This window comes from Microtus ochrogaster, chromosome 5, assembly GCF_000317375.1.
Source record: "Microtus ochrogaster isolate Prairie Vole_2 chromosome 5, MicOch1.0, whole genome shotgun sequence".
Lineage (NCBI taxonomy): Eukaryota > Metazoa > Chordata > Mammalia > Rodentia > Cricetidae > Microtus > Microtus ochrogaster.
Genome location: NC_022012.1, coordinates 44,879,049 through 44,903,803, shown reverse-complemented (window position 1 = coordinate 44,903,803; position 24,755 = coordinate 44,879,049). Strand labels below are relative to the sequence as shown.

The 24,755-nt window shown below is 43.1% G+C and overlaps 4 protein-coding genes across 7 annotated transcripts in view; 2 read left to right on the top strand and 2 right to left on the bottom strand.

Annotated features, from left to right (window-relative positions):
• Positions 1 to 1,117: 1,117 nt before the first annotated feature.
• Positions 1,118 to 9,690, bottom strand: Pih1d2 (PIH1 domain containing 2). 2 transcript variants are annotated; one of them, XM_005347311.3, is made up of 6 exons: positions 9,631 to 9,690; positions 8,377 to 8,580; positions 7,642 to 7,765; positions 5,464 to 5,709; positions 4,433 to 4,698; positions 1,118 to 1,254 (listed from the first exon to the last, which is right to left on the bottom strand). In XM_005347311.3, the coding sequence occupies exons 2-6, from the start codon at positions 8,551 to 8,553 to the stop codon at positions 1,120 to 1,122; spliced, it is 948 nt and encodes a 315-aa protein (XP_005347368.1). In that variant the 5' UTR covers positions 8,554 to 8,580; positions 9,631 to 9,690; the 3' UTR covers positions 1,118 to 1,119. The 2 variants fall into 2 exon arrangements, with proteins under 2 accessions (XP_005347368.1, XP_013201781.1); XM_013346327.2 differs by having other exon boundaries at positions 9,391 to 9,667.
• Positions 9,691 to 9,900: 210 nt separating this feature from the next.
• Nkapd1 (NKAP domain containing 1) lies at positions 9,901 to 20,214 on the top strand. 3 transcript variants are annotated; one of them, XM_005347308.3, is made up of 6 exons: positions 9,901 to 9,975; positions 11,641 to 11,717; positions 15,015 to 15,115; positions 17,059 to 17,208; positions 18,162 to 18,215; positions 19,524 to 20,214. In XM_005347308.3, the coding sequence occupies exons 2-6, from the start codon at positions 11,649 to 11,651 to the stop codon at positions 20,026 to 20,028; spliced, it is 879 nt and encodes a 292-aa protein (XP_005347365.1). In that variant the 5' UTR covers positions 9,901 to 9,975; positions 11,641 to 11,648; the 3' UTR covers positions 20,029 to 20,214. The 3 variants fall into 3 exon arrangements, with proteins under 3 accessions (XP_005347365.1, XP_026634878.1, XP_005347366.1); XM_026779077.1 differs by lacking the exon at positions 9,901 to 9,975 and adding an exon at positions 9,985 to 10,540 and having other exon boundaries at positions 19,527 to 20,214; XM_005347309.3 differs by lacking the exon at positions 9,901 to 9,975 and adding an exon at positions 9,985 to 10,540.
• Positions 20,215 to 22,200: 1,986 nt separating this feature from the next.
• Positions 22,201 to 23,683, bottom strand: Timm8b (translocase of inner mitochondrial membrane 8 homolog B). Its single transcript, XM_005347310.2, has 2 exons — positions 23,522 to 23,683; positions 22,201 to 22,589 (listed from the first exon to the last, which is right to left on the bottom strand). The coding sequence occupies exons 1-2, from the start codon at positions 23,603 to 23,605 to the stop codon at positions 22,422 to 22,424; spliced, it is 252 nt and encodes an 83-aa protein (XP_005347367.1). The 5' UTR covers positions 23,606 to 23,683; the 3' UTR covers positions 22,201 to 22,421.
• Positions 23,684 to 23,692: 9 nt separating this feature from the next.
• Sdhd (succinate dehydrogenase complex subunit D) overlaps positions 23,693 to 24,755 on the top strand; it is a 10,642-nt gene continuing 9,579 nt past the window's right edge. Inside the window, exon 1 of the mRNA XM_005347306.2 lies at positions 23,693 to 23,824. Coding sequence (XP_005347363.1) covers positions 23,773 to 23,824 — 52 coding nt within the window. The 5' untranslated portion in view covers positions 23,693 to 23,772. The remainder of the gene's footprint in view (positions 23,825 to 24,755) is intronic.

Below are 24,755 nucleotides of genomic sequence, written 5' to 3'. Positions count from 1 at the left end.
GGATATCAGAATTTCTGAATATATTTTAGCCTTTTACCAGTACAGTTCTAGTGAAAGTCATATTCCAGAAAATTATATATATGGGTTTCTCTTTGTAACAGCTGCTCTAGCTGATCTGTAACTCTGAAGACCAAGCTGGCCTCAAACTTACAGAGATCTGCTTGCCTCTGCCTCCCCAGTGCTGGGTTTAGAGGTGTGCATATTCAGCTTATATGTGTTTTCTTAATGTCACATAACAGGGTTATGAGGTGGCTCAGTTAGGAGAGTCTTGACCACCATTTGTGAGACCTGAGTTCAACCTTGAAAGGGCAAAGGGGTGTTTAAAGTTTGCTCTGCCAGAGCTGGAGAGATGGCCCAGTGGTTAAGAGCACCAATTGCTCTTCCAGTGGTCCTGAGTTCAATTGTCAGCAATTGATGGCTCACAACCATCAATAGTGGGATCTGATGCCCTCTTCTGGCATAAAGTCGATAGAGCACTCATGTACATAAAATAAAGTTTGACCTGCCTGTTGCTGTCCTTGCATATAAATTGGGTAGTTGGTACTTTATTGACAGCTTAGAAATGAAGATGAAAAATGCCTCTTGGCTGGTGGTGGCTAGTCCCAGCACTGGGGAGGCAGAGGCAGGTGGATCTAGGTGAGTTTGAGGCCAGCCTAGTCTACAGATAGCATCTCAGGACAGCCAGGGTTACACAGAGACCTGTTCTGAAAAACAAAAAAGGAGGAGGAGAGAGAGAATGTTGTTTTATTTCTATAGAAGGATGTACTTGCCTGAGTCAGTTAATTTTTTCTCAATTAGAGATGCATATGTTTTTCCTGTGTGCAGTTGTCCTTCAAATATTCTGTCTAGCCCAGACAAGTCCATGTCAGACAGAAGTCTAGCTGGTAGACATGGATATTACTGTATTTGGCCCTGTATATTGCTGTGTGTCGTGGCACATGCTATAAAACCAGGAAACAGAGGCAGGCAGATCTCTGAGTTTGAGACTAGCTAGGGCTACACGGTGAGACCCTGTCTCGAACAACAACAAACAAAAACAAATATTCACTACCCCTGCCCACAGTGTAGGTCCTATAACTGACATGAGCTGTAGCAATGAAAACATCAAATACACTGCTTTTATGCCAGTGGCATTGTAATGAATAATAAAGACTTATTTTTGACAAATTTTGCTGTCGTCATTTCTGTATTAATCGATTCTGGAAGATTCAGGTATAATCGGTACTTCTCAGAGACCTCAATCAATAAATCAACCTAAAAATTAAAAAACAGATTTTAATATCATGACACTAGACAATTGCACCTTAGAGTTATGCCTGGGGACCACCACGTCCACCCATGTCCAGACCTCACGCTGCCATAGGACCTGCAACAGTTGCTGCCCGGATTCTTGACAGGACACATCAAATGTTAACTGGTAACAGCACCGGAAGTAGAGGGTTACCGTCTGAACATTGTGTTGCTGTCGTTAGGATTTACTGTCAGATGGCAAGGAAATGTATCTGAAGGGTAGTGATCCATGTTTTGTAGTGATAATGCCCTTAGTGAACCTAGCCTGATAATTTTGAAGGCAAATAAAGTATCCTGCTAATCTGTGCCTTTAGTAGTGAGAAATAGAATATTATTAACATGTGCTTCTTTTTTTTAAAAAAAAATTATTTATTTATTATATATATTGTGTTTGGCCAGCAGGCCTACCTGCAGGCACCAGATCTCATTACAGGTGGTTGTGAGCCACCGTGTGGTTGCTGGGAATTGAACTCAGGGCCTCTGGAAGAGCAGTCAGTACTCTTAACCTCTGAGCCACCTCTCCAGCCACTAAAATGTGATTCTTACTGGGTACATTTCATAAGGCATTGCAAAGAGGAAGTCAGCACAGACAATAGCTAGTTTATATGCACCCTCCAGATTCTGAGACTTGAATCCTGAAAAATAAATGGAATTCAGAAAAAATAAAATTAAGAAATTGCCATTAGCTACAGTGGCTGATTGAGACAAAGGACAAGTGGCATTTGTTAAAAAGCCTCTGAGTGGGCTAGGGTGGATGTCAGTCAATCCTTACATTTGGCTAAGATGGCAGCAGTTCAGCTTAAAGACATGACGGTGCCATGATGGAACCTGTTATTTTATGTATTAGCCTAAAACTTAATTTAAAAATAAAAAATAAAGTTTAGAGAAGCTAGTCTTGAGAAAGAATTGTGGACAAAGCAATGACTGCCATCAAAGAAACAGTTACAATGGGCTAAAAAGAACTGCCTTCAAAGTCTAAAGCATCGTTCTGGCCCCCAGCATTCCATAAGCAGGTAAGCCACAGAAAGATGCTGAGCACCGAAGAATGACATATTCTGTGATATTCTTTTTATACATATGCCCAGTGTGGATGCTGAAAGTGGAAAAACTTGCCCCGAATAGAGCTGAATATTAGCCAGCCATGGTGTAGGAAGGTAGGTAGTCAAGGGGCCGTCTCAAGGGATCTAAAGAACATCCTCTTTCTCCTTGCAGGGCCTTTCACAGAATTTGCCTGCTAGGATTTTAGGATCGCTGCTCCCGTAACTAGACTGTGGGGTAATTCCTGAGGTGAGACTTTGCTGTAGTTGTTCTCTCACCAGAGGGTGGATGGGATTCACAGTAGATTAGTTGTCTTGACATGTTGTTGGTCTGATTTAAAAGGGGAACACAGGCCAGGCAGTGATAACACACGCCTTTAATCCCAGCATTTGTCAGGCAGAGGCAGGGGGATCTCTGAGTTTGAGGCCAGCTTGGTCTACAGAGTGAGTTCCAGAACAGTCAGGACTACACAAAGAAACACTGTCTTGAAAAACTGGGGAGAGGGAAGGAGGGAGGGAGGGAGGGAGGGAGATTGTGCTGTGATTAGGGTTGTTTTCCTTGATCTGCCAAGGCTTTAGGACATCCCAATTGTTTGCTCCTCTCCTGTAAGGTAAGAGAAGCCCATCCATCCCTGCAATAAATACATCACTTTGTGTGATTCCCAGACCTACTACTGTCTTTGCTTTATGATGTTCTTGGGCCAATGGGGTGCAAGTAGAAGTTCTATATAAACATGGAAGTTTTAGGTCATGACTTTGAACAACTGTTTCTGTTTCTCCCCCACCAGGAGAAAGGCATTGTCTCAGAATGTACAGTTAATAGGGCAGAGCAGGCCTAGCTAACATGCAGCCTGAGAAAATTACTGTAATGCTCTGAAACTTAGGAGTTTGTTCCTAGTGTAGCATAACATAGACACAAATGTACTGTACAGTTGACCCTCCATCTGAAGAGTCTACATCTGTGAATGCAGCCTACCTTGTATTGGAAAAGTAGTTAGGCTACAGTGAGCACTGCATCTACACTGAACATATGTCACTGTTTCTCTTCTCATTATTCTCTAACTGATAAGAGTCAGACAACTTGGCATAGTTTGGATCTGTTTGACATAGGGCCTCTCTACAGAGCCCTGGCTGTCCTGGATACTATGTAGACCAGGCTGGCCTCAAAATCACAATGATTGGCCTACCTCTGCCTCCTAAATGCTGGGTTTAAAGGTGTGCACCATCATGACTGACTATAGTTGGATCTGAGTGCATAGAAGTGCTATTGGGAGGCGCTGGAGCCATTAGAAGGTGGCACTTAGTGTGAAGTGTAGCGATATATCATTTGTAGTCTACTAAATAAAGCTTGCCTGAAGATCAGAAAGTAAGACAGCCCCACTGGTCAGCCTTACAGACAAGGCAGTGGTGGCACACACCTTTAATCCCAATAGCCACACTAGTTTGCCATAGAAACCAGGCATTAGTGGTAAACACTTTTAATCCCAGCACTAGAGAGGAATATAAGATGGGAGGAGACAGTTCTCACACAGTCTCACTCTGAGATTTCCTGGAGGCAGGATCGCCATTTCGGACTGAGGTTGAGGTAAAAGCCAGTGGCTGGCTGTTTTGCTTTTCTGACTTTCAGGTTGAACCCCAATTTCTATCTCTGGGTTTTTATTAATTGTGCTACAGTGAAGTCTTTGAGTCATTCAGGGTACTGGATTGTGGGACCCTGGACCTTTCTCACCCTGGCCTTGAGTGAAGCGTGGTTTTGCTTTGTCATATATTCCTGTCACAATGGGCTTGATATTTCGGACACAAATATCAGTGTGTCTGAAACACTTACCTAAACAAGAATGGGAGCTCTGAGATCATGACCCTAACAAATCTTTTCCCCTTAAAGTTATCTCATGTGTTTGTTATAGTTATACAAAGTTGATGCACAGTGAAATTTCCATAGCACTGGCATTCAATAGTAGAAGTAACTTCAAGTATATAGAGGAGGTGCAAATCTTAATTGTAAACAATAAAGAACTGGTCACCAGTGGATCTTATCTGCATGAGTTCCTGTAGGCAATCCCCTAGAGATGCCACAGGACCACCACAGTGTCGGTTTAACTTACCTCAGAAACACTAAGCTCACAGAGGGAGACTGAGGTAATCCCAGGTAACTTGATTTTTAGTTCAATTTTCAGAGGTTTCTCATTCTGATCCTTCACAATCTTTAATTCATAGGCTGGTTTCTTAACCTCCACCTGGATTTCTGAACTAGAAATCTCCTCTATGAGACACTGTCCTTTGCCCGACGCTTGTTTTTTGTTCAGTAGCACCTGAGGAAGGTGATTTGGTTCACTCTCACTACTGCCTCTCATCATTTCAAGAGTATTTTCTTTATGGAAAAAAAAGGGAGGGGAGATACAAAATACCATCAGGTTGTGAGCATTAGCATAGGTGGTGTTTACAGAGATGGTTGATAAAGCTTCGATTAAATTTGTTTGGATTTAGTTCTAACACACCTGAAGCAGAGCTGGGCATGCAGCTCAGTGGAAGTTGCCTAGCATGTGAGACTCACCTGGATTAGGTTCTGGCACAGCTAAACAGACCCAAAATACCCAGAACGTCAAGCCAAATAATTTGCTTGGGAATTCTACAAGATTTTTACATCATTCTGGATACTCTGATGTTTCTAATAATGTATTTTTCTCTCTTTAACTTTCTTATTCTTTTAAGATAGAGACTTCTGCTTTGAAAAATATACATGGGTTACAAAAACAAAATCTGACATCTGTCCCAACTGCCTGTTTCCAAATAAACACAGAGGCTTACATGAATTATAAAATTGGCAGCAGATAGCTTAGGCTTATTACTAGCTAACTCTTACACTTAAATTAACCCACATTCCTTCTATATGCTCTGCCATGTGGTGGTAACTTTATTAGCATGGCATGTTCATCTCCTGCTCCCTCTGCATTTGGCTGGCGACTCCTCACTCCCCCTTCTCTTTCCCATCATCCTTAGTTTGGTCACCCAGCCTATACTTTCTGCCTGGCTACTGGCTAATTAGCATTTTATTAAACTAACTTGGGTGACAAATCTTTACAGGATACAAGAGAATTATTCCACAGCAGACATCAGTTTCTTTTTGTGCACTTACCTGTTCTCATTATCTCTTTGAAGCCTGTGAAGTCAGTTTTAATGCCCGTCAGATTTTCCTTGGTTCTCTGAATGTTTCCTTTTATGCTAAAACTAGTGACACGGTATGAACGTGCGAGTGTGAACTGGAGTCGCTCCTCAATGCAATGCATGGCCATTTTTATTAACTGATCTTTGATCCCTTGGTCTTTTTCTGCTGCTTGCAGAACATCAGGATTGTAGGCAACATCAATGACTGTATATGAACCTGTGTGTCGTTCAGAAGAGAGCTTGTTTCTGTAAGAGTTTTTGTCAGGCAGTGTACTACCCATATTAGTAAAGTTAGAAACTACAAATCCCGCTGGGCGGTGGTGGCACACGCCTTTAATCCCAGCACTCGGGAGGCAGAGGCAGGTGGATCTCTGTGAGTTCGAGGCCAGCCTGGTCTACAAGAGCTAGTTCCAGGACAGGCACCAAAAACTACAGAGAAACCCTGTCTCGAAAATAAAAAAAAAAAAGAAACTACAAATCCCTAGAGATTTTTAGAGCAATCACAGCAGCATTGTGTTAAGCCAGCAGTGGCTGCTCCAGAAAGGAAGCTGACACAAAAGTACCTGCAGAAGAGATACAGTTTATTAGGAGACAGGGCTTTGAAGTGAGATGAGAGGAGAAGCCTCAGACAAGAATAATGCAGTAGATGGAGATCTAAGCACGATGGGCCTTATGGAAACTACTGGCTTCCCTTAAGGCTCAGAGAGGAGCGTCTTCGAATAAGAATGAGAAGTAGTGTGGGAGAGAAGGCTAGCTACCGTCAGAGAGCTGGGGACAGGATAAGGGCAGCTGCTAGGCACTTCCATGAGCAAATCCCCTTGAGGACCAATCCAAAGAACAAAAGAAAAAGTTGATAACATTTTAAGAATGACAGTAATGTTCAGTTGGAAGCTCCAGCTCACCCTTGCGTGATCCTGGAAGCCCCGTTCTTGTCTCTCTTCTTCTCTAACCCCACCCACTCAGTCTCTGAACAAAGGAAAAGTGCCAAAAAGCCCAGTTTGGCATTCTTGATGGGTACTACAGCTTCCTTCCCTGAAGCTGGCAGTAGCCATGTCCCAGCCTAAACACTCAGCTTTTGACTATACTTGGGCACAAATTCAGCTTGTGGCAGACACCTTATCACCTCATGCCTACAATCTATAAAGTCTCCCTGCTTTTGTTTGTGGGTATGGCTTCTCTGGCCTTGATCTCTGAGATGGGAGAATCTGCCTGGGAGTTTCTTTGCTCAAATAAACTTGTTATGCTTTTTCAGTTCAGCTTGATTTGGCTTATTGTGTTGGTGGAGAAACCTATTATGGGGTGGGAGCAGAAAATTTATTAAGTAAGTTTTACATCACATAATTACTTCAGGGTTGGAGAGGTGGCTCAGAGGTTAAGAGCACTGACTGCTTTTCTAGAGATGTCATTTCAATTCCCAGCAACAATATGGTGACTCATAACCATCTATAATGAGATCTGGTGCCCTCTTCTGGCCTGCAGGCATACATGCAGGCAGAATACAGTATACATAATAAATAAATAAATAAATAAATAAATAAATAACATCTTTAAAAAAAATAATTTACTTCAGTATAGTGTACATGACATCATGGAACAGCCAGGTGATCATGAATTGAAAGTTGTCAAGTTACAGCACAGACTGATTCTCTTTATTTTATGTGCATTGGTGTTTTGCCTGCATATATGTCTGTGTGACCATGTCAGATCCCCTGGAACTGGAGTTACAGACAGTCGTGAGCTTCCATGTAGGTGCTGGGAATTGAAATGATGATCTCTGGAAGTGCAGTCAGTGCCCTTAACCACTGAGCCGTCTCTCCAGCCCCCACAGACTGATTCTTAACTCCATCTCAGAGAAAGATTCAGGGAGGCATGTTCAGATTCAGACTGTAGGATCTGCCCTATAAATGTCAGCCCCTGTTCTAACACATAATATACCCTAAGTCCCTATTCTATGTTGCCATTTCTATGTGGGTTGACAACATCATATTATCAGAAATCATATTAAATGTACATAAATCACACTAATTTGTCATTAATTATATTAACACCAAATAAAATGTTTTACTTAAAATGTTTTTGCCAAGTAGAAGGTAGTCTATGAATATGTTCAATAAAAAAATCCACATATGCTTTCTCTAATTCTGTATACCTGATGCCTCAGAGAAATCCTCTGGTCTGCCAACACTTATAGGCACAGGATGATTGGCTGACTGGGGAGCCGGGATCCTTTTCCATTGACACAGGTTGATAAAGAGTACTTTTTCTTTTGGTTTCTAGAAAGTGAATAATTTTGATATTGTCAGTTTTTTAAAAACGAAATTTGGCCTGGCGGTGGTGGCGCACGCCTTTAATCCCAGCACTTGGGAGGCAGAGGCAGACGATCTCTATGAGTTTAAGGCCAGACTAGTCTACAAGAGCAAGTTCCAAGACAGGCTCCGAAGTTACAGAGAAATCCTGCCTTGAAAAACCAACAGAAAGAAAAAAGAAAAAAAATGAAATTTGATAACATCCTGAATGGAAGTCATCACATTTTTTTCAGGCCTTCCCATTGCTAAGCAGCAGTCCTTGCACATGCACTATCTTGAATCTATACACATATAAAATGTAATAAAATATTTTTTAAAAATTAATTCATTATATCACCATTTTCTGCCTACCAGGGCAATAAGGTCTCATTTGGCTATTTCTGAAATACCTAGTGTGAATTTCTCATTTTTACTCCTTCAGTGAACTCTTCCACACTGTTTCATTTTTCTGCTTAGAGAGGCGATTTCCCCAAACTTCTCTTGTGTTAAATTAGCACTAGGGAAGGCTGAGGTATCGTCTGGTTATCCTGGAGTAGTTTCATTGGACACCCATCACTTGTCACACCAGCCGTACATACTAGGATCTTGGTTTGTAGGCAGAGCTGTGGTTCTGGGTCGACACACAGCTGTTTTCCGTCCTTCAGCTTCTGCTCGATGAAGTTCCTGTAGCGCTCAGGATCATTTTCAGCCAAATCATCCAGCATATTCCAGAACTGAGAAATCTGGGTGAGAAGTCCCTTTGAGGATGCCCTCATGACTGGAGATGAGACAGGCTCTAGAACCTGTGGAAAGACACGACTTGAGAAGAGACATGACTGTGGCTATGGCTTTACTTCCTCTTTCAGGGAAGGAGGAAGGCTTTTGGAATTGTTTTGGGGACGTTCTCAACTGTTCTTACTTCCTGTGTGTAAAAGATTGCACACCCACTCTGCTTTCCCTCGGTTCTGGTTCTTCTACAGTCTGTAAGTCCAACCACTTCCTAAATTCTCACATTGTACCTGTGCCTCTCTTTGGTCAACACAAACATAGCAGGAGCAGAGAGGTCTTTTGAGGTCTTGTTTTTTTCCTGGTGATCTTGTTCCAAGTGGATATTAGCTTACTTGGTGCCTCCCAGTCCAGATAGTGTGTGTGTGTGTGTGTGTGTGTGTGTGTGTGTGTGTGAGAGAGAGAGAGAGAGAGAGAGAGAGAGAGAGAGAGACAGACAGAGGGACAGAGAGAGATAGAGAGAGACACAGGGGAGTTGGAAGAGAAAGAAAGAAACACGTAAAGTCACACTAATCCTTAATACAGTAATTAAAACTAGAACACTGAGCAGGGCATTGGTGATGTGTACCTTTAATGTCAACACTTAGGAGGAAGTGGCAGGTGGATCTCTGTGAGTTCGAGGCCAGCCTGGTCTACAGAGAGAGTTCCAGGACAGCCAGGGTTACATATTGAGATCCTACCTCAAAAAACCGGGGGTTAGGAGTGGAGGAGGTAGGGACACTGGAGCCAGTATGCTTAAATTCTTCCTAACTCCAGTCAGCTATGCTGCCTTGAGCAAATAATGTGCACACACACACACACACACACACACACACACACACACCCCCCTATTCTTCTCAAAATGAAGATGAGGATTAAGAACACTAATCCTAAAGCTGGAACACTTGATAAATACTACGTGAGAGTAGTATTCTAAGATCGCATCATCTTCTTCCTCCCGCAACGGAGAAGTGTCCCAGACGGTCCAGAAAAATTTTAAAAAGAGGTTTAGAGTCTTCAAATCATGTATTAAGGTTAGATTCAATAAACAACGAATACACAGTTAATTCAAACGTGGGGGAACCCACCTCGTCACTCCGTTTGGAGACAAACCGCGACTCCCGTTACCATGGTAACCAGGTCCGGTACAACATCTAACTGCGTCCGGGGAACGCAAAGTAGAGCTGTGTCTCTATATCCAGTTCCGGGACCTTTCCTCCTGTGCCGGACAGGCTCCTCGGCCGGGCCGTCCCGCTTCCCTCTCAGAAGAGAGCCGGCTTCCTTCCTGCACCTGTCAGCCTCCCTGGCGGCCCGTGAGCCCGCTCAGTGGGAGTCCTCCGTGGGAAGGAAGCGTTTCTCGGGAGCACGACTTCCGGCCCGGAAGGAAGCCGCTGCCTTTTCTCCCACCCCGCCACGCGAGGCTGCGGCGCACGGTATGGGTGTGTTTGTGTGTGTTTGTGTGGGGAGGGCGTTTCGAGGGAAGGCTGCCGGGAGCGCCGAGGCCGCGGCGGGGCAGGGAGCCCGCTGACAGACATGGGGTTGTTTTTTCCGACCTCCCCTTGGAAACCTCAAGCTCCCCCTCAGGCACCCTAGACGGTTCCCGGGTCCCAACGGAAGGCCACGTCCATGCCCCGTGTCCCCGTTCTGTCCCGGGAGTGAAACCGAGCCGCCGGGCGCTGTCCCAGCCCAGCGAGAGCGGGGAATGCTCGGCTCCGCCGGCAGGCCGCGTTCCGCGCCTGCGCCCGCGCCCCCTCTGGCCTGGGTCCCGCAGAGAGAGCCGCCTGGCGGGCTCGGCTGGGGGAAGGCAGCCGTAGCCTGGGCCTCGGGTGAGGGCACTGTAACCGGTGGGAAGGCTGCGTTTTCACGAAGGACTCGGGTGAAGCTGCAGAGCTGCCTTTCAGCCCTGACTCCTTGGCTTCCTGGGTCGGAGGAGATCTTGTAATGGAGTGGTTCTTCGTCTCACACTAGCAAGATGCCTGATTTCCTCAGGATCGAGGGGTGAGTGAGCATCGGGACGGTGGCACCAAGCCCCTCGTAGCTACACATGTGAATATCGTTGTCTTCTGGGTTTTGGAAAGTTCCAAACGATGTAGGAAACAAAATTTCCTAAATAGAGATATTTAGGTCATTCATTTTTTTTTGAAAGCAGTTTTTATTACTGTTGACAAATGTGGTGACCCACAAATCTAGATGTTTACATAGCTGCAAGCTAATTTTGGGGAGTTTGAGATTTGATTTCTAGCCTGGACACTGACATACCTCCTTTGTCTGGGTCTGTTCGGTCTGCGGGCGAGTTATGGCTTTAAGAATCTTTTCAAAATAGGAGTGGGAATATAGTCCAAACTCGGGGTTCCCCACAGATTCAAACAACAGCCAACTGAAAATGGGGACGCGGACTGCATCTGTACTTATCATGTACAGACCTTTGTCCCCTTTGCCATTGTTTCTACTGTGCATAGTAACATTCACAGAAGATTTGCACAGTTTTAGGTGTTATAAGGAATTTGGATACCCCACCCACCCTAAGTGGAAGTGCACGCCTTTTGTCTCTGTTGGGAGGTGGAGGATCAGGAGGATCAAGGCTAGCTGAGGCTAGTTACAAAGTCACAAGTTAAAACATAGGGGAGTGTAGTTTATATGCAAACACTATACTATTCTAAATGAGAGCCAAGCACCCTAGGGATATTTTGTATGTGTGCATGTATATGTCACTGGGGGATGCATCCAGGGTGCCTCTTGTGCTAGGCAAATGCTCTACCGTTGAACTACATCCCCAGCCCACACTTGGACTTTGTTACTTCAGGGACCCTGGACCCAATCCCCCGTGGATCTTGGGAGACTCCGTGACTCTGAAAACAGAATTGTGAGGACTAAATAAGATGGTGCTCATAGAAGCCGTTTTGAGCAGCCTTCTGCAGTTTTAAAGACTACGTTATCCTCTGTCACCCTTACTAGAATCACTGTATCGTGTATCTTAACGGGGAAAGGAAAATCCTCCCTTAGCTTCTGTATCTTTTAAGTTCAGTGATTTTTTTTTCCTTTTGTCTCTTTATAATTTAATAAAAACAAATTTATTGCATATTATTGATTCATTTCAGATTAAAGAATGTCACGGGTTCCACTGGGGAAAGTCCTCCTGAGGAATGTCATCCGGCATACAGATGCTCACAATAAGGTAAGCAATACAGTCAACATTTCTTGAAGGCCTACTGTAAACTATGGATTATGTTGGGAGATAGCAAAGATATATAAGAAACAATCAGTTTGAAAAGTACTGTATCATGAAGATAGTTACAAAATGCTTTAGGGCACCAAGGAAAGAATAAAGAAATCTGCCTTGGGAAATGAGAAGGATTTCACAGAATGAGTGGTATTTGAGTTGCTGATATTTGAACTGGTTCTTGATGAATAAAGTTTCCTGGATGCATCATTTTTGATTGAGAGACTATGCACTAATGCAGGGCAGAATATTGGCCTGGTGATGCATCATAGTTGTAATACCTCATATGTGCAAAGTCTTTCATTCTATCCCCACCTCTTAAGCATTAATCATTTGGGGCAAGAAATTATATGCATCTAGAAATATAAGATACAGGGTTACTGACAGAAGATAAGGCCCAAGTGGCAAATTAGAGTTGTTTTTATAAAACTTAAGAGATAAACTTTCTCTTTGGGGCAATAAGGAAGCCATCAGCGCGGAGTGGTATCTTACATGTTTCATATGTGTAAGTGTTGTTTTGCATCTTGAGGGGATGAAATGGTATGACTGCCATATGTTCAAAGCCAAATATGTGCATCTAGACAGATGATTTTGTCAGTGTGGTAGGAAATGGGAGATAGAGGGAAGAACTGGGGACGATGATTGGGTGACTGACGCCCTAGGTGAGTGGTGCTGAGGTCTGGATGGGGGCGTAGCAGGGATGAAGAGGAACGCAGGCCGATAGGTCGGTGGTGGCAAGAGTGGAATCCAGGGTGCCACCTTCTGTGGCTGGGTAGGCAGTAACTAAGGGACAAAAAGGAGAAAAGGACAAACATGGGAAATGCAGTTAGTTTGGTTTTGAATGTATTTATGATAAAGAACTTGAAGTTGAAAACTAAGTCTTGGAAGCAAGAAGAAAGATTGGAGCTGGATTAAAAGTTTGGGAATTTAGACAGTCACCCAAGAGTGCACCTTAAATGAAAAGGACAGACCCTTGTTCAGTTTTCTTCAGCAAATTGCACTCCTGGCTTGGTCATTACTAACACAGTCACTGTCATATTACTTAAGGTGCTGGGCACTGGGGATTGAACCTAGGAGACAGGATCACCAAGTTTGTTTCTAGCTGATCTTGGTCTCACTCCATAGTTCAGGCAGGCCTTGAACTTGTTACTAACCCAGTAACTATGATTACAGACCTGTGCCTAGTTGTTACCTGAGTTTTTCCACTGTGGATGCAGATATAATAGTACCTATGTTACCTGTATAGTTGTGTTAATTCTACTTCTAGTTGTATTGGAACCTTATATTTAAGAGTGACAGCTAAAAACAAGATAATTCTTGCATAGGTTTAACCCATTTATGCAGGAGAACTTAGAAATAAAATTTGCAGGCTGGAGAGATGGCTTAGTCTTTAAGAGCACTGTCTGTCCTTCCAGTTCCCAGCAACCACATGAGGCTCATAACCATCTGTAATGAGATCTGGCGCCCTCTTCTGGCCCGCAGGCATACATGCAGGCAGAACACTATACATAATAAATGATTTTGTTTTGTTTTTTGAGACAGGATTTCTTTGTGTAACAGTCCTGGCTGTCCTGGAACTTGCTTGGTAGACCAGGCTGGCCTCCAACTCCTTGAGATCCACCACCCGTCTCTGCTTTGCAAGTGCTGGGATTAAAGGCGTGAACCATCACCTCATGGTTATAAATAAATCTTAAAATCACTTATGTTTTTTTCCAGTCAGTTTTCTGGTAATTATGTTATTTTGTTTCTGACAAGAAAATTTTTTTTCTTTTTTTTTTCAAACAGGGGTTCTCTGTGTAATAGCCCTGGCCATCCTAGAATTGGCTCTGTAGACTATGCTGGCCTCGAATTCACAGAGATCTGCCTGCCTCTGCTTTCCGAGTGCTGGTATTAAAGGCATGTGCCACCTCTGCCTGGTCTGACAAGAATTTTAATGTGACCCAGGTATGATGGTACAGGCCTGTAATCCCAGCATTTAGGAGACAGAGACAGGAAATTTGCTTAAGTACATGGCTTGCCTGTTCTATATAGTGAGAAGAAGAAAACAGACATAGAGGGACTGTTTTTGCAGAGGATCTGGGGTTTGATTCTCAGGTCCTACCTGGCAGCTCACAACTATCTGTAACCTAGTTCCAGAGAACCTGATACTGTCTTCTGGCCTCTGTGGGCATTGCATCCATATACTACACAGACAAAACATTCATTTACATAAAGTTAAATAATACAGATGTTAAAAAGCAAAACAAGATGGGGTGGGAAGATGGCACAGGTTAAAGCATTTGCTATGTAAGCCTGATCACCCACATATGACCTCTGGAACCTATGTGGAAAGCCAGATGCAGTAATGAAAGTATATAATTCCATTGCTCCTACAGCAGGATGGGGGTGGGGATGGAGGAATGGGCCAGAAGCTTAGGGCCAGCTAGTCTGGAGTAAATAGTGTAGCAGCAGAAAACAAGAGAGCCCCTGACTCAATAAATGGAAGTCAGGAACCGACTTCAGAAAGTTATCTCTGACCCCTGTATGTGTGCCCTTTCTCTCTCTCTTGCTCTCCAACTCTCATATACACACAAAATTAGTATATGTATCCATCCATCCATCCTGTTTTGTTTTTTTTTAAATGTAAAAAGAGACCTTGCCTAGGGAATTTACAGACCTGGCCCTGCTGGGCCTTGCACACAGGCCTATAATCTCAGCCATTGAGGGAGGACAAGGCTAGGCTGGAGAACCACAAGTTGAAGGACTGCCTAAGATTTTGTCTCAAAACAACAACACAAAATAATTCACCATTAAGAACAATAGAAAAACAAAAACAAAGAGGCAGGGGTTGGGAAGGGTAGCAGGCCAGTGGTAGAGTGTGTACTGCACTGAGAAAGAACAAAATTAAGAAACCCTGTCTTTAGCTAGGCAGTAGGGACACACACCTTTAATCTCAGCGCTGCAGAGGCAGGGGGATTTATGAACTCAAGGCCAGCCTGGTCTATAGAGAGTGAGTTCTAGGACAGCCACAAAGAAACCCTGTCTTGGGGGGGGGGGTCGTCAAAACCTGTTGCTGCGTAATTTTAGATTTACTGCATTGGACTGTTTAGTCACTTTTAAAACTCCTTAGAGAAACCGGAATTTAGTTTTTAGATCATAGCCCAGTCTGTACCCCATAGTTAGGGCAGATTGTACCTTCAGCCAGTTCTTTTTCTGTAATGCAAAGTGCTATTTTTAGTGACTTATTTTTGTTTCCTTTTTGAAAATGTCTAGATTCAGGAGGAATCTGACATGTGGAAAATCAGAGAACTAGAGAAGCAAATGGAGGATGCTTACCAGGGGACCAGAAGGAACATGGTACCCAGCAGCTCAAGGTAAAGTGTGCCTCTGATAACCAAAAATAACTCATTTTTTCCAGAATTACTAATTTTAGCTTTAAAACATTCTAGTATGATAAGGATAGATGAATTCAGTTCAGCAAATCAAACCTTCCTTATTTCTTAAGCTTAGATCCAACCATAATAATGGCTGTGATAACATGCATATATTGTACTATTTTTTCTGTGATTTTTCTTTTTCTTTTTCCCCAAGACAGGGTTTCTCTGTGTATAGCCCTGACTGTCCTGGAACTCTCTCTGTAGACCAGTCTAGCCTTGAACTCAGAGATCCGTCTGTCTCTGCCTTTCAGGTGCTAGGATTAAAGGCATGAGCACCACTGACCAATTCTCGACTTTTCAATACAGGGTTTCTCTGTATAGCCCCAGCTGTCATAGACCAGGCTGGCCTCAAACTCAGATCTGCTTCCCTAGTGCTAGAATTGAAGGCATATGCCACCACCACCACCTCACTTTCTACACTAATTTTCAACGGTGAATTAAAAAATTGTCCTTGGACTACTGTAAATGTTTAGGTTTTATGGATTCCAACCTTGTCTAATAGCTTTTAAGATTTTCTACTGGAGTGTCTTTTTTTCTTCTTCTTTTTTTTTTTTTTAATATTTTTTTATTTTGTATACAATATTCTGTCTGTGTGTGTGCCTGGAGGCCAGAAGAGGGCACCAGACCCCATTACAGATGGTTGTGAGCCACCATGTGGTTGCTGGGGATTGAACTCAGGACCTTTGGAAGAACAGGCAATGCTCCTAACCTCTGAGCCATCTCTCCAGCCCCCTTTTTTTCTTCTTTTATCTTATAAAAATTGTATTATTTGTTGGGCATGGTACCTCATGCCTTTAATTTTAGCACTCAGGAGGTAGAGGCAGATCTCTGTGAGTGAGGGCAGCCTGGCCTACATCCAGTCCAGCCAAGACTACAAAGAGAGACCTTGTCTCAAGAAACAAAAACAAAACCAATTTGTTTTATTTATTGTGTTGACAACTTTGTGTATGTGTGAGTGTATATGGGTGTGCCAGAGTGCACACATGGAAGTCAGAGCACAACTTTCAGGAATCTGTTTTTACTACTGTGGGTTCTAAGAACTCAGGTCATCAGGCAAACACTTAGCTGCTTAGCCCTATCCATCCCTGGAGTCTTTCACACTCAATTCAGTCATTCATACTGCCCCTCCTTTAGTCTTTCTATTAGACCTTTGTAAAAAGTATTTTATTCATTATGGTTCTCTGTCTGTTGGTGACTGCAGGGGCCAGAAGAGAACATGAGATCTCCTGAAGTTGAGTTATGGGCAGCTGTGAGCTCCTGGCATGGGTGCTGGGATTTGAACTAGCATCCTCTATAAGAGCAAAAGTACCCTTAACCACTGAGCCAGCTCTTCAGTCCTAGACTTCTTTTTAAAGGCCACATTTACTCACTGTTTTTGTTTATTGAGTGTGGCCGGGTGTGGTGGCACACCTTTAATCCTAGCACTAGAGAGGCAGAGGCAGGTGGATCTCTGGGTTTGAGGCCAGTCTGGTCTACAAAGCGAGTTCCAGGCTGTTACATAGAGAAACTCTTGTCTTGGAAAAAAAAAATTGAGTGTGAGTATAAAGGATTATGTAGGCTTGACTGTGTTCTATGGGAGGTGTAGGATGTATAAATAATTAGGAATATCTTTAGGGCTTCATATGCCCTTAAGTATAGGAAGTAGGTATGTGAGATAGGTCATAATCCTGATTTCTAAAGCTACCTTGAGAAATCACTAGAAGAAAAGGAATTCCCAGTCAGTGTGTCTGTGGAGTATGTGGGCTTTGGTGATTAGAGGCTTAGTATGAATGGTATCAGTGTTAGGTGGTGCAAAGTATGTTCCGTAAATTTTGTTTATAATATGAAGTGGTATCACAGATTACTTTTAAATATAAATGTTTATGTTTTTTCATTTACAGTCGGATGAGAAGTGATGGTTTTGATGAAGAAAGTCAGAGAGACTACTGGAGGCCAAAAAATGAAATTTCTGGGGCCCTGGAAGATGATTTTCTTAAGGCTAAATCCTGGAACAAGAAGTTATATGAGTATGAATCCAACATGCCAGACAGGTTTGTGACTACATTCTTATGACCCCTAATGATATTTGGCCAGAATATGTCTGTCTGAAAATTATCCTAGGGTTTGAGAGATGGCTCATTGGTTAAATCACTTTATGCTCTTGCAGGGGGGACCCATGTTTGGTTCCCAACACTTACAAGACAATTTATAACTGTCCATAACTCCAGTTTCAGGGGATCTGACACCCTCTTCTGAGCAATGTGAATGCAGGCATGCATGCAATACACATATACAGGCAGGCAAGACAGTCATACACATAAATATAAATAGTTCTTCAACACATTGTCCCCCTGAAAGCTTGTAGGTGAGTATAGCAGCAGTATTACAATGGCTAAGAAGTGAAATCCAGATGGCTGTTTCTGATGAATACATAAACAGAATATAGGTTTTCCATATGGTGGAATAGTTCTTGGTGGTAAAAGGGAATAAGAACTAATGACATATGCATAACCTTGAAAGCTTTACAAATGGTAAAAGAAGTCAGATACAATGGTCACATGCTCTATGATTCCGTTCTGTGGTGTGTCCAGAATGGATAATCCATAGAGACAGATTAATGCTTGTCTTGGGCTACAGGCTCTGCACTTTAAAAGAGCAACTTTCTTGGCATGTGAATCACATTTCAGTAAGTATCTTTAAAATGTCCCAGTGTAGATAACATGTTACAAAGTAGTTTTGGAAAAGGATTCATTCTAAAGAGTTCTTAGTGTCTCCTAAAGAACAAATGTAACCTTTTAAGTGAACAGTACATCCTGTGTCTGAGTTGATAGTATAAAAATATAGAAAGATAGAGCTGTTTCCAAGGTATTATGTGGTTTTGCTTTGCCCCCTTTTCCTTTGTTCTCTGTGTGTATGTGTATTCATGCAGTCCAAAATCTAATTTTAATTTCCAAAACTAATATGCATTGCCTCATAAAAATGTATGTATTGTGTCACTTTACAGATGGGGTCACAGTGGTTATAAAGAGCTGTATCCTGAAGAGTTTGAAACAGACAGGTTGGTAAATATGCTTTCTAGAAAAACAAAACCAAACACCTAAGATGAATGCAAAATTGTGCCATAAAGCCGGGCGGTGGTGGCGCACGCCTTGGGAGGCAGAGGCAGGCGGATCTCTGTGAGTTCGAGACCAGCCTGGTCTACAAGAGCTAGTTCCAGGACAGGCTCCAAAAACCACAGAGAAACCCTGTCTCGAAAAACAAAAACAAAAACAAAAACAAACAAACAAAAAAAAACCCAAAAAAAAAAATTGTGCCATAAATAAGAGTTCCTAACAAAAGATTTATTTGCCTTTGAAAATATAACTAGAACCTGAAATATATGGCTGTAGGCCCAGCGGCTTAGGAGCCTGAGGCAGGAGAGCTGCTTGAGTCCAGGAGTTTGAGGCCAGCCTGGGACATAGTGAAATCTTGTCCCCAAAACAAAGAAATCAAGCAGAGTTTAGTTGGGAGGCAATCCTTATGTACCTTTCCTGATTGAAGTTTGATATTCTGTAAGTATAAGGGCTTTAGAAACTACTTAGTTTTTATTGTCTGTCTACCTACCTGTCTTCCATATTCTATTTTTTCTTATATACCCAATACCTATTAAAATCTTTTCACTTTAAGGACGTATCCTAATTGTCAGGATCATGCTTGTGTTTTGGGGTCACAGTGGCTCTGATAGCCCAGGTGGCTAGTAAATGACCACAGGGCTGGTAACTAGACCAGGGGTGATTCAGGTCCTTAGTGGGACAGCAGAACAGTGAGGAATTTCATTTTTCATTTCATTCAGAATGAGATGCAATTAAAAACTTACACATTGTTTCTGGAATTGACCATAGGTGAGCAGAATCAGAGAAAATGAAACTATGGATATGGGAACACTGGTGTTTAGTATTTCATGTTACTCAGTATGTCAGGAGTTTGGTTTGTTGACAGGATTTTCTATAGCTCAAGATGGCCTTGAACTTGACATGTAGCCAAGAATAACCTTGAACTGGCCCTACTGCCCCTACCTTCTAAATATTGGAATTAGAGGTATATACAAGTATGGTTAGCTTAAATTAGAATTTTAAAGATGTGGAAATAAAGCATTTGTGAGAATAATAAAATAGAAATCTCATAGTAACACTCTCAAGAGTTCTCATACTTACAAACTGGGGAGATGTTCTTGCTTCTGCTTTTGAGTGCTGTGATTATAGCTGTGCACCACCCCCCATACCCAGCTCAAAGGTCTGATTTAAAGTTCAGATGTTACTTTAGTGCAGAATATTAAATATGTATATTTTCTTCGTCTCATAAAAGTTTTATCTTTACTTTTCTTTAGTAGTGACCAGCAGGACATTACCAATGGGAAAAAAACATCTCCCCAGGTAAAAGCATCTGTCCACGAATCCCACAAACATAAGAAGTCAAAGAAATCCCATAAAAAGAAGCAGAAAAAACGGTCCCACAAAAAACAGAAGAAAAACAAAAAGGAAGCTATGGACACAGCAGCAGATTCCTCAAGTGAATTCTCAGAAGAAACTGGAGCTTCTAGTACCAGGAAAAGGAAGCAACCACACAAGAGCAAGAAAAAATCCAGGAAAAAGTCTCCTAAAAAATCTTTACCTTTAGGGGGAGAAAGGGCTACTTCCCAGTCAGATGATTCAGCAGCTAGCAGTTCTGAGGAAATCGAGGAAAGAGACACTAAGAAAACCAAAAGGAAAAAGAAAGAGAAAAGTGTTCATGTTCCTGTGGTTAGCCCTGAAGTACAGGAGAGGACGAGCAAGCGCAGGAATTGGAAAGTGGCTACAGATGCAAGGTCTGCTGAAAGCTCAGAAGATGACTAAGTGGGAAAGCAGCCATCCTGCTCCCATGGACTCTGGTTGTCTGCAACTCTTAACAGTGGGGTTTGCTAGTGACTCCTTCAGCACAGGAGTCAGAGGTCAGAGTTGTCCTACCACAGATACCTTTTTTCCTATTTCAGATTGTTAATCTCCATCCCCTTTTGTTGTTAATAGGGAATCTGGTATTTTGTTAAGGTTTCTTGAAGAGATTATTTTTTGCAATTAATCACTTAGGGTAGAATATCTATACAGCAAATTAAAGAACCCAGAAAGCTGATACCAGTAATGATCTGGGTACACCAATTGGAATGTTAAATTTGGGGGGAATCAAGGGTCTGGGATGAAGAAAGGATTGAAGTAGTGCTAGATAGAATAGTTTGACAAGGAAAACTTGCTATTTATACAGGAGGTATCCTGACTTCAGCTTTGGTGCTTTGATTCTTCTATAGTTGGGCCCTACAGGTATCTAATTTACTTAGTGAGGAAATAGGTATAAGAACAAACCTTTTCCCTTCATGGTAGGATCCACAGATGACGGCTAAGTAATGTAGGGTTTTCTGCCTAATTGCCCTGCTGGTCAGGGTCTACAGCGACATTGAGTATAACCCAAACATAACAGTAACTGGATAGTAATTGGTTTTCTAGTTCCATTGCTTTATATTACCTGAAATGGGCTTGCGTTTGAAATTATTTGTTCAGTTGTCCTGTCTATCAAATGGTAAGAATTAGGAAGTAGTCACATTGCCAGTGATGCTTTCAAAGAGATTCAGGGCAACAGCCATCTAAATGTTTTTTTTTTTTTTTTGCCAAGTTGGGGATTGAACTGAAGGCCTTGCATATATACTAGGCAAGTGCTCTACCACTGAGCCATACCCCCAGCCCTATTGTTTTCTTGTTTTTCGAGACAGGGTTTCTCTGTAGCTTTGAAGCCTGTCCTGAACTAGCTCTTATAGACCAGGTTGGCCTCCAACTCAGAGATTAGCCTATCTCTGCCTCCCAAGTGCTGGGATTAGAGGTGTGTGCCACCACCGCCCAGCTTCCTTGTTCATTTCTAATTCTATTAATGAATTTTAGTTTCCCTGAAACCAGATGAATCAATTCCAAAATGAAACACACTCTCAGGGACAGACCCAGTTCTTCCCAGTCTGACTTTGTGTTATGATTATCAAGAACATACTATTTCCCCCTGCTATACTGTGATCCTGATAGTAAAAGAAACCAAAATATCACTGAAAAGTGGCTGGTAGTTGACTTTTCATTAAGAGGAAAGATAAGTGACATTGTCAGGGTTTTTGAGGTTGTCACTTTTGGTACTGAGTAGAAAGCACAAAAGCTCAGACCTAAGACTGGGTCATGGTTCTGCCACTGATTGATGAGTTCTAGAGCAGGTTAAGTTAACCTCCAGGCCTTACTTTTGCATGTAATACAGAAATACTTCATGGTTAGCATGAGACACCAGCAATAGAACACTACTATGCTGACATCCCATGAAGTAGCATTTTATATTTTAACTAAATTTGTGCTCTTTATGAAACATACTTCTAATAAACTGCTTGTTTTTAAAATACACAGTTGGCCAGATGTGCCCTAGCCCTTGATTGAGAGCAGGTGCTACCTTTTGGGATATTGAGACTTCGGTACTCAAATGTTTATGTTCCATGAGACGCTTTTTTTCCTTGGGTTTAATGGAGGTTAATGGGAAGAGAGTCTAGTTACTACCTCATAACCTTCTTGAAGCAAGTGAAATCTTTGTTGGAAGTAGTTTTGTGTGACAAGAGTACTGATTCTAAGCACGGTCTCAGGAAGATGGTCCTGCAGAATAAGGCACTTAAAGGAAGCTGGTTTTGTTTGGGTCTTGACCTTGACCGTCCTCCCGTACTAACGGGCTTTTCTCTTCCCCAAGGAATGCACATTTTGCCTGATGATTTTTTTACACCTCCCCAACCATGTTCATCTTTTCTCGGTCTCATAAGCAATAAAATTGTTTTCTGTTCTAAACCTTTCTTACCCTAAACTCCCTTCCATGCCTTAGGCTTTGATGGTTTCTCTAATCCCCTTATGATGGCTTAGGGTGGCTTTTCAAAACCCATTTGCACTACCAGCCACGAACACTTTTTAGTGTTCTGTCAATCAGATCTATGCTGCGTCCTAAACCGGGACTTAGAAGAAAAAGAATTGGAGACTTAACATTTATTAACTGGTGTTATACAACCTGGAATTACTGAATTCCAATAAATAAAATTTCACTTTGGGACATTTGATCTGTTACTTTTTAGCACCAACAGACTTAGTAACTGCCTGATGCTAACCTGATACATTGACCACTCTTTCTCCACTGACCATTCAATCTGCTCAGTAAAAAGTCTTTTGGGTCTTCCATCGTTCTGAGGTATGGCCTACTGTCCTCCTTTCTGTACAATCTGGGCAAACCGACCGGTGATAGCAAGAGTAGTGTCAATGAAGCGGTCCACGCAGCTAGAGAGGCAGTTTTCAGTGCGGGAATCTAGCCGATTTCCTGGCTTCTCAACACACTTATCCCAACATAGTTCCATGAAGTGATGCACCTAAGAGGAGAGAAAAAAACCTTAATCTTTGGGGTCTGCAGATACCTTATTTCTTCTTACTCTGTGACTTGATAAAAACCACTTTTAATAGCGTATCACAGGATCACTTCCGGGTCCATCTTGTCGTAATTCCTCTCCTTATACACAGTGAATTCTCATTAGAACGCATACTTTCACAATTCTTTTTTTTCAAGCCAGGGTTTCTCTCTGTAGCTCTGGCTGTCCTGGAACTCAGCTTTCCGAGTGCTGGTATTAAAGGCGTATGCCTCCACCTCCTGCCTACAGTTCTCAAAGCAACTAGCATTATTAATGGGAAGAAGTCAGGATACTAATTTCTCCAAACCGAGCATAGTTTGGGATCTATGGACACGTGGTAATATTACTTGGGAAGCTAAGTACTAAGTAAGCAGTCAGTTCTTGAAAGGATAGCTATCAGTATTTCCAAGGTCAGCAACGGTTAACACCCTGGCTTGAAAAACGCCTTAAAACTCCAAACTCTGTCCCAACTAAATCTACACTGACTGTTGCAGCGCTCACCTTTATCTAATAATGGTCATCACTTCCAAATACATCACAAGATCCAATGCTGAGAGGCAGCGGGCAACAACGAACCCAGAACTCAGGGTGGGGAGGGGTGTCTTCCAAACCGACCCTTGAACCCCAAGGTCAGAACAGAGATTCCGAACGTCATTCCGGACCAGTGGCCGGGTAATCTGACCTCCTCTGTCGCCCAAACCTTCCCCGTGCTTTACACTTCTTTCCTCCCAAGCAGCGCTAGCCTCCCGGACACCACCGAGCACCGTAGGTCACCCGGGCGGGAGAAGCAGCCGGGATCCAGCATCGAGTGGGCCCGCTGTGCCGCAGGGCCCAGAGTTCCGCGGGTGCCCCGGGCTTGAGCCTCACCCTCATTTCCTTGTTCCTCATTCTCGCACCTGTGCAGTGAACTGCGCCTTCTGCTGCTCCGCCGCCACCAGGCGCTGTAACTCCGCTTCATCTGCTTCTCCTAGCTCGGCCATTGTCAGCGTGAGTTACTCCGCTGGTGTGCGCACGCGCGGTAGCAGCGCACCGCCTCCTGTCTTCCGGTTCACCCTCCAGGTTGCTTTGCCCTTCTTTTTTTGCGGGGCGGGACTTGCTGCAGAACTGCTTCCAGGTTCTCGAGTGACCTTGAGCCCCCGGACTCGAGATGGCGGTTCTCTTAAAGCTGGGTGTCCTCTGCAGTGGCCAGGGAGGCCGAGGTGAGGAGTCTTGGCCATCAGAGGTTCCTGCTGAGGCCTGAACCGGGGAAGGGACGGGGTGAGGGCTCGGCCGCCGGGTAGTGAGACGTCTTCCTCTTCGGCCCCTGAGACGCGTCCACGGGCGCTGCCCGGACCGCTGTAGCACTGAGGCCCAAGTGTTTACCTGGTGCCTGCTCCCAGCTGGTACTTCCAGCCTCCGGGCTGCGGTGACTCCGGTTTGAGAGTGGGTGGAAGGAATAGTTTGATAATTGTTCGTTTTGAGATAGCGGCTTGCTAAGTTGTGCTGGTTTTCCTCGATCTAGCCATGTAGAACAGGCTAACCTCGAGCTTGCTGGGAGCCCCTTGACTGGTTCCCGAGTGCTGGCGAGACAACCATGCACTGCCACTCAGGACTTCGATAATCATTTTTAACCAGGCGTTTTGGTTATGCAAGGCGCTTAAGAGACAGGTATACAAACACGAATAAAACAAATTCTAGCCTCAAAGAACTTGTTGGAGGGAGTGGAGGTACAGATAATGTAAAGCAAAAACGGTTGTGCCGTATAGATATTGTTAGTATGGGTCCAGAGAAAGTTCGGGTAGTTGTTTTGGAAGGACTAACCTGTCTTGGTTCTGCAGGGAAGTACATTGTAGTTAGCAACTGAGAGCAGCAAAGCTGTGTATGGTGAAGGGATAGAAAGATGCGTAGTGTGAGATAAAATGGAACAGATAAAACAATATTTCGAAAGCCAAAGTGTGAAATTAGCCTAGGAAAGCGAAATGGAACTAAGTCACAGAATTTACTTTATTCTATTCCGAAGATAAGTCTTTCTTTGCTGCCCAGGTTGACAGTGACATCGAAAGGCTTGATCGGTTTGCTGTCCAGGTTTATTTTACTTGTTAATTATTGTTTCTTAGACTGGCCTGAAACGGCTTGATCGGTTTGCTGTCC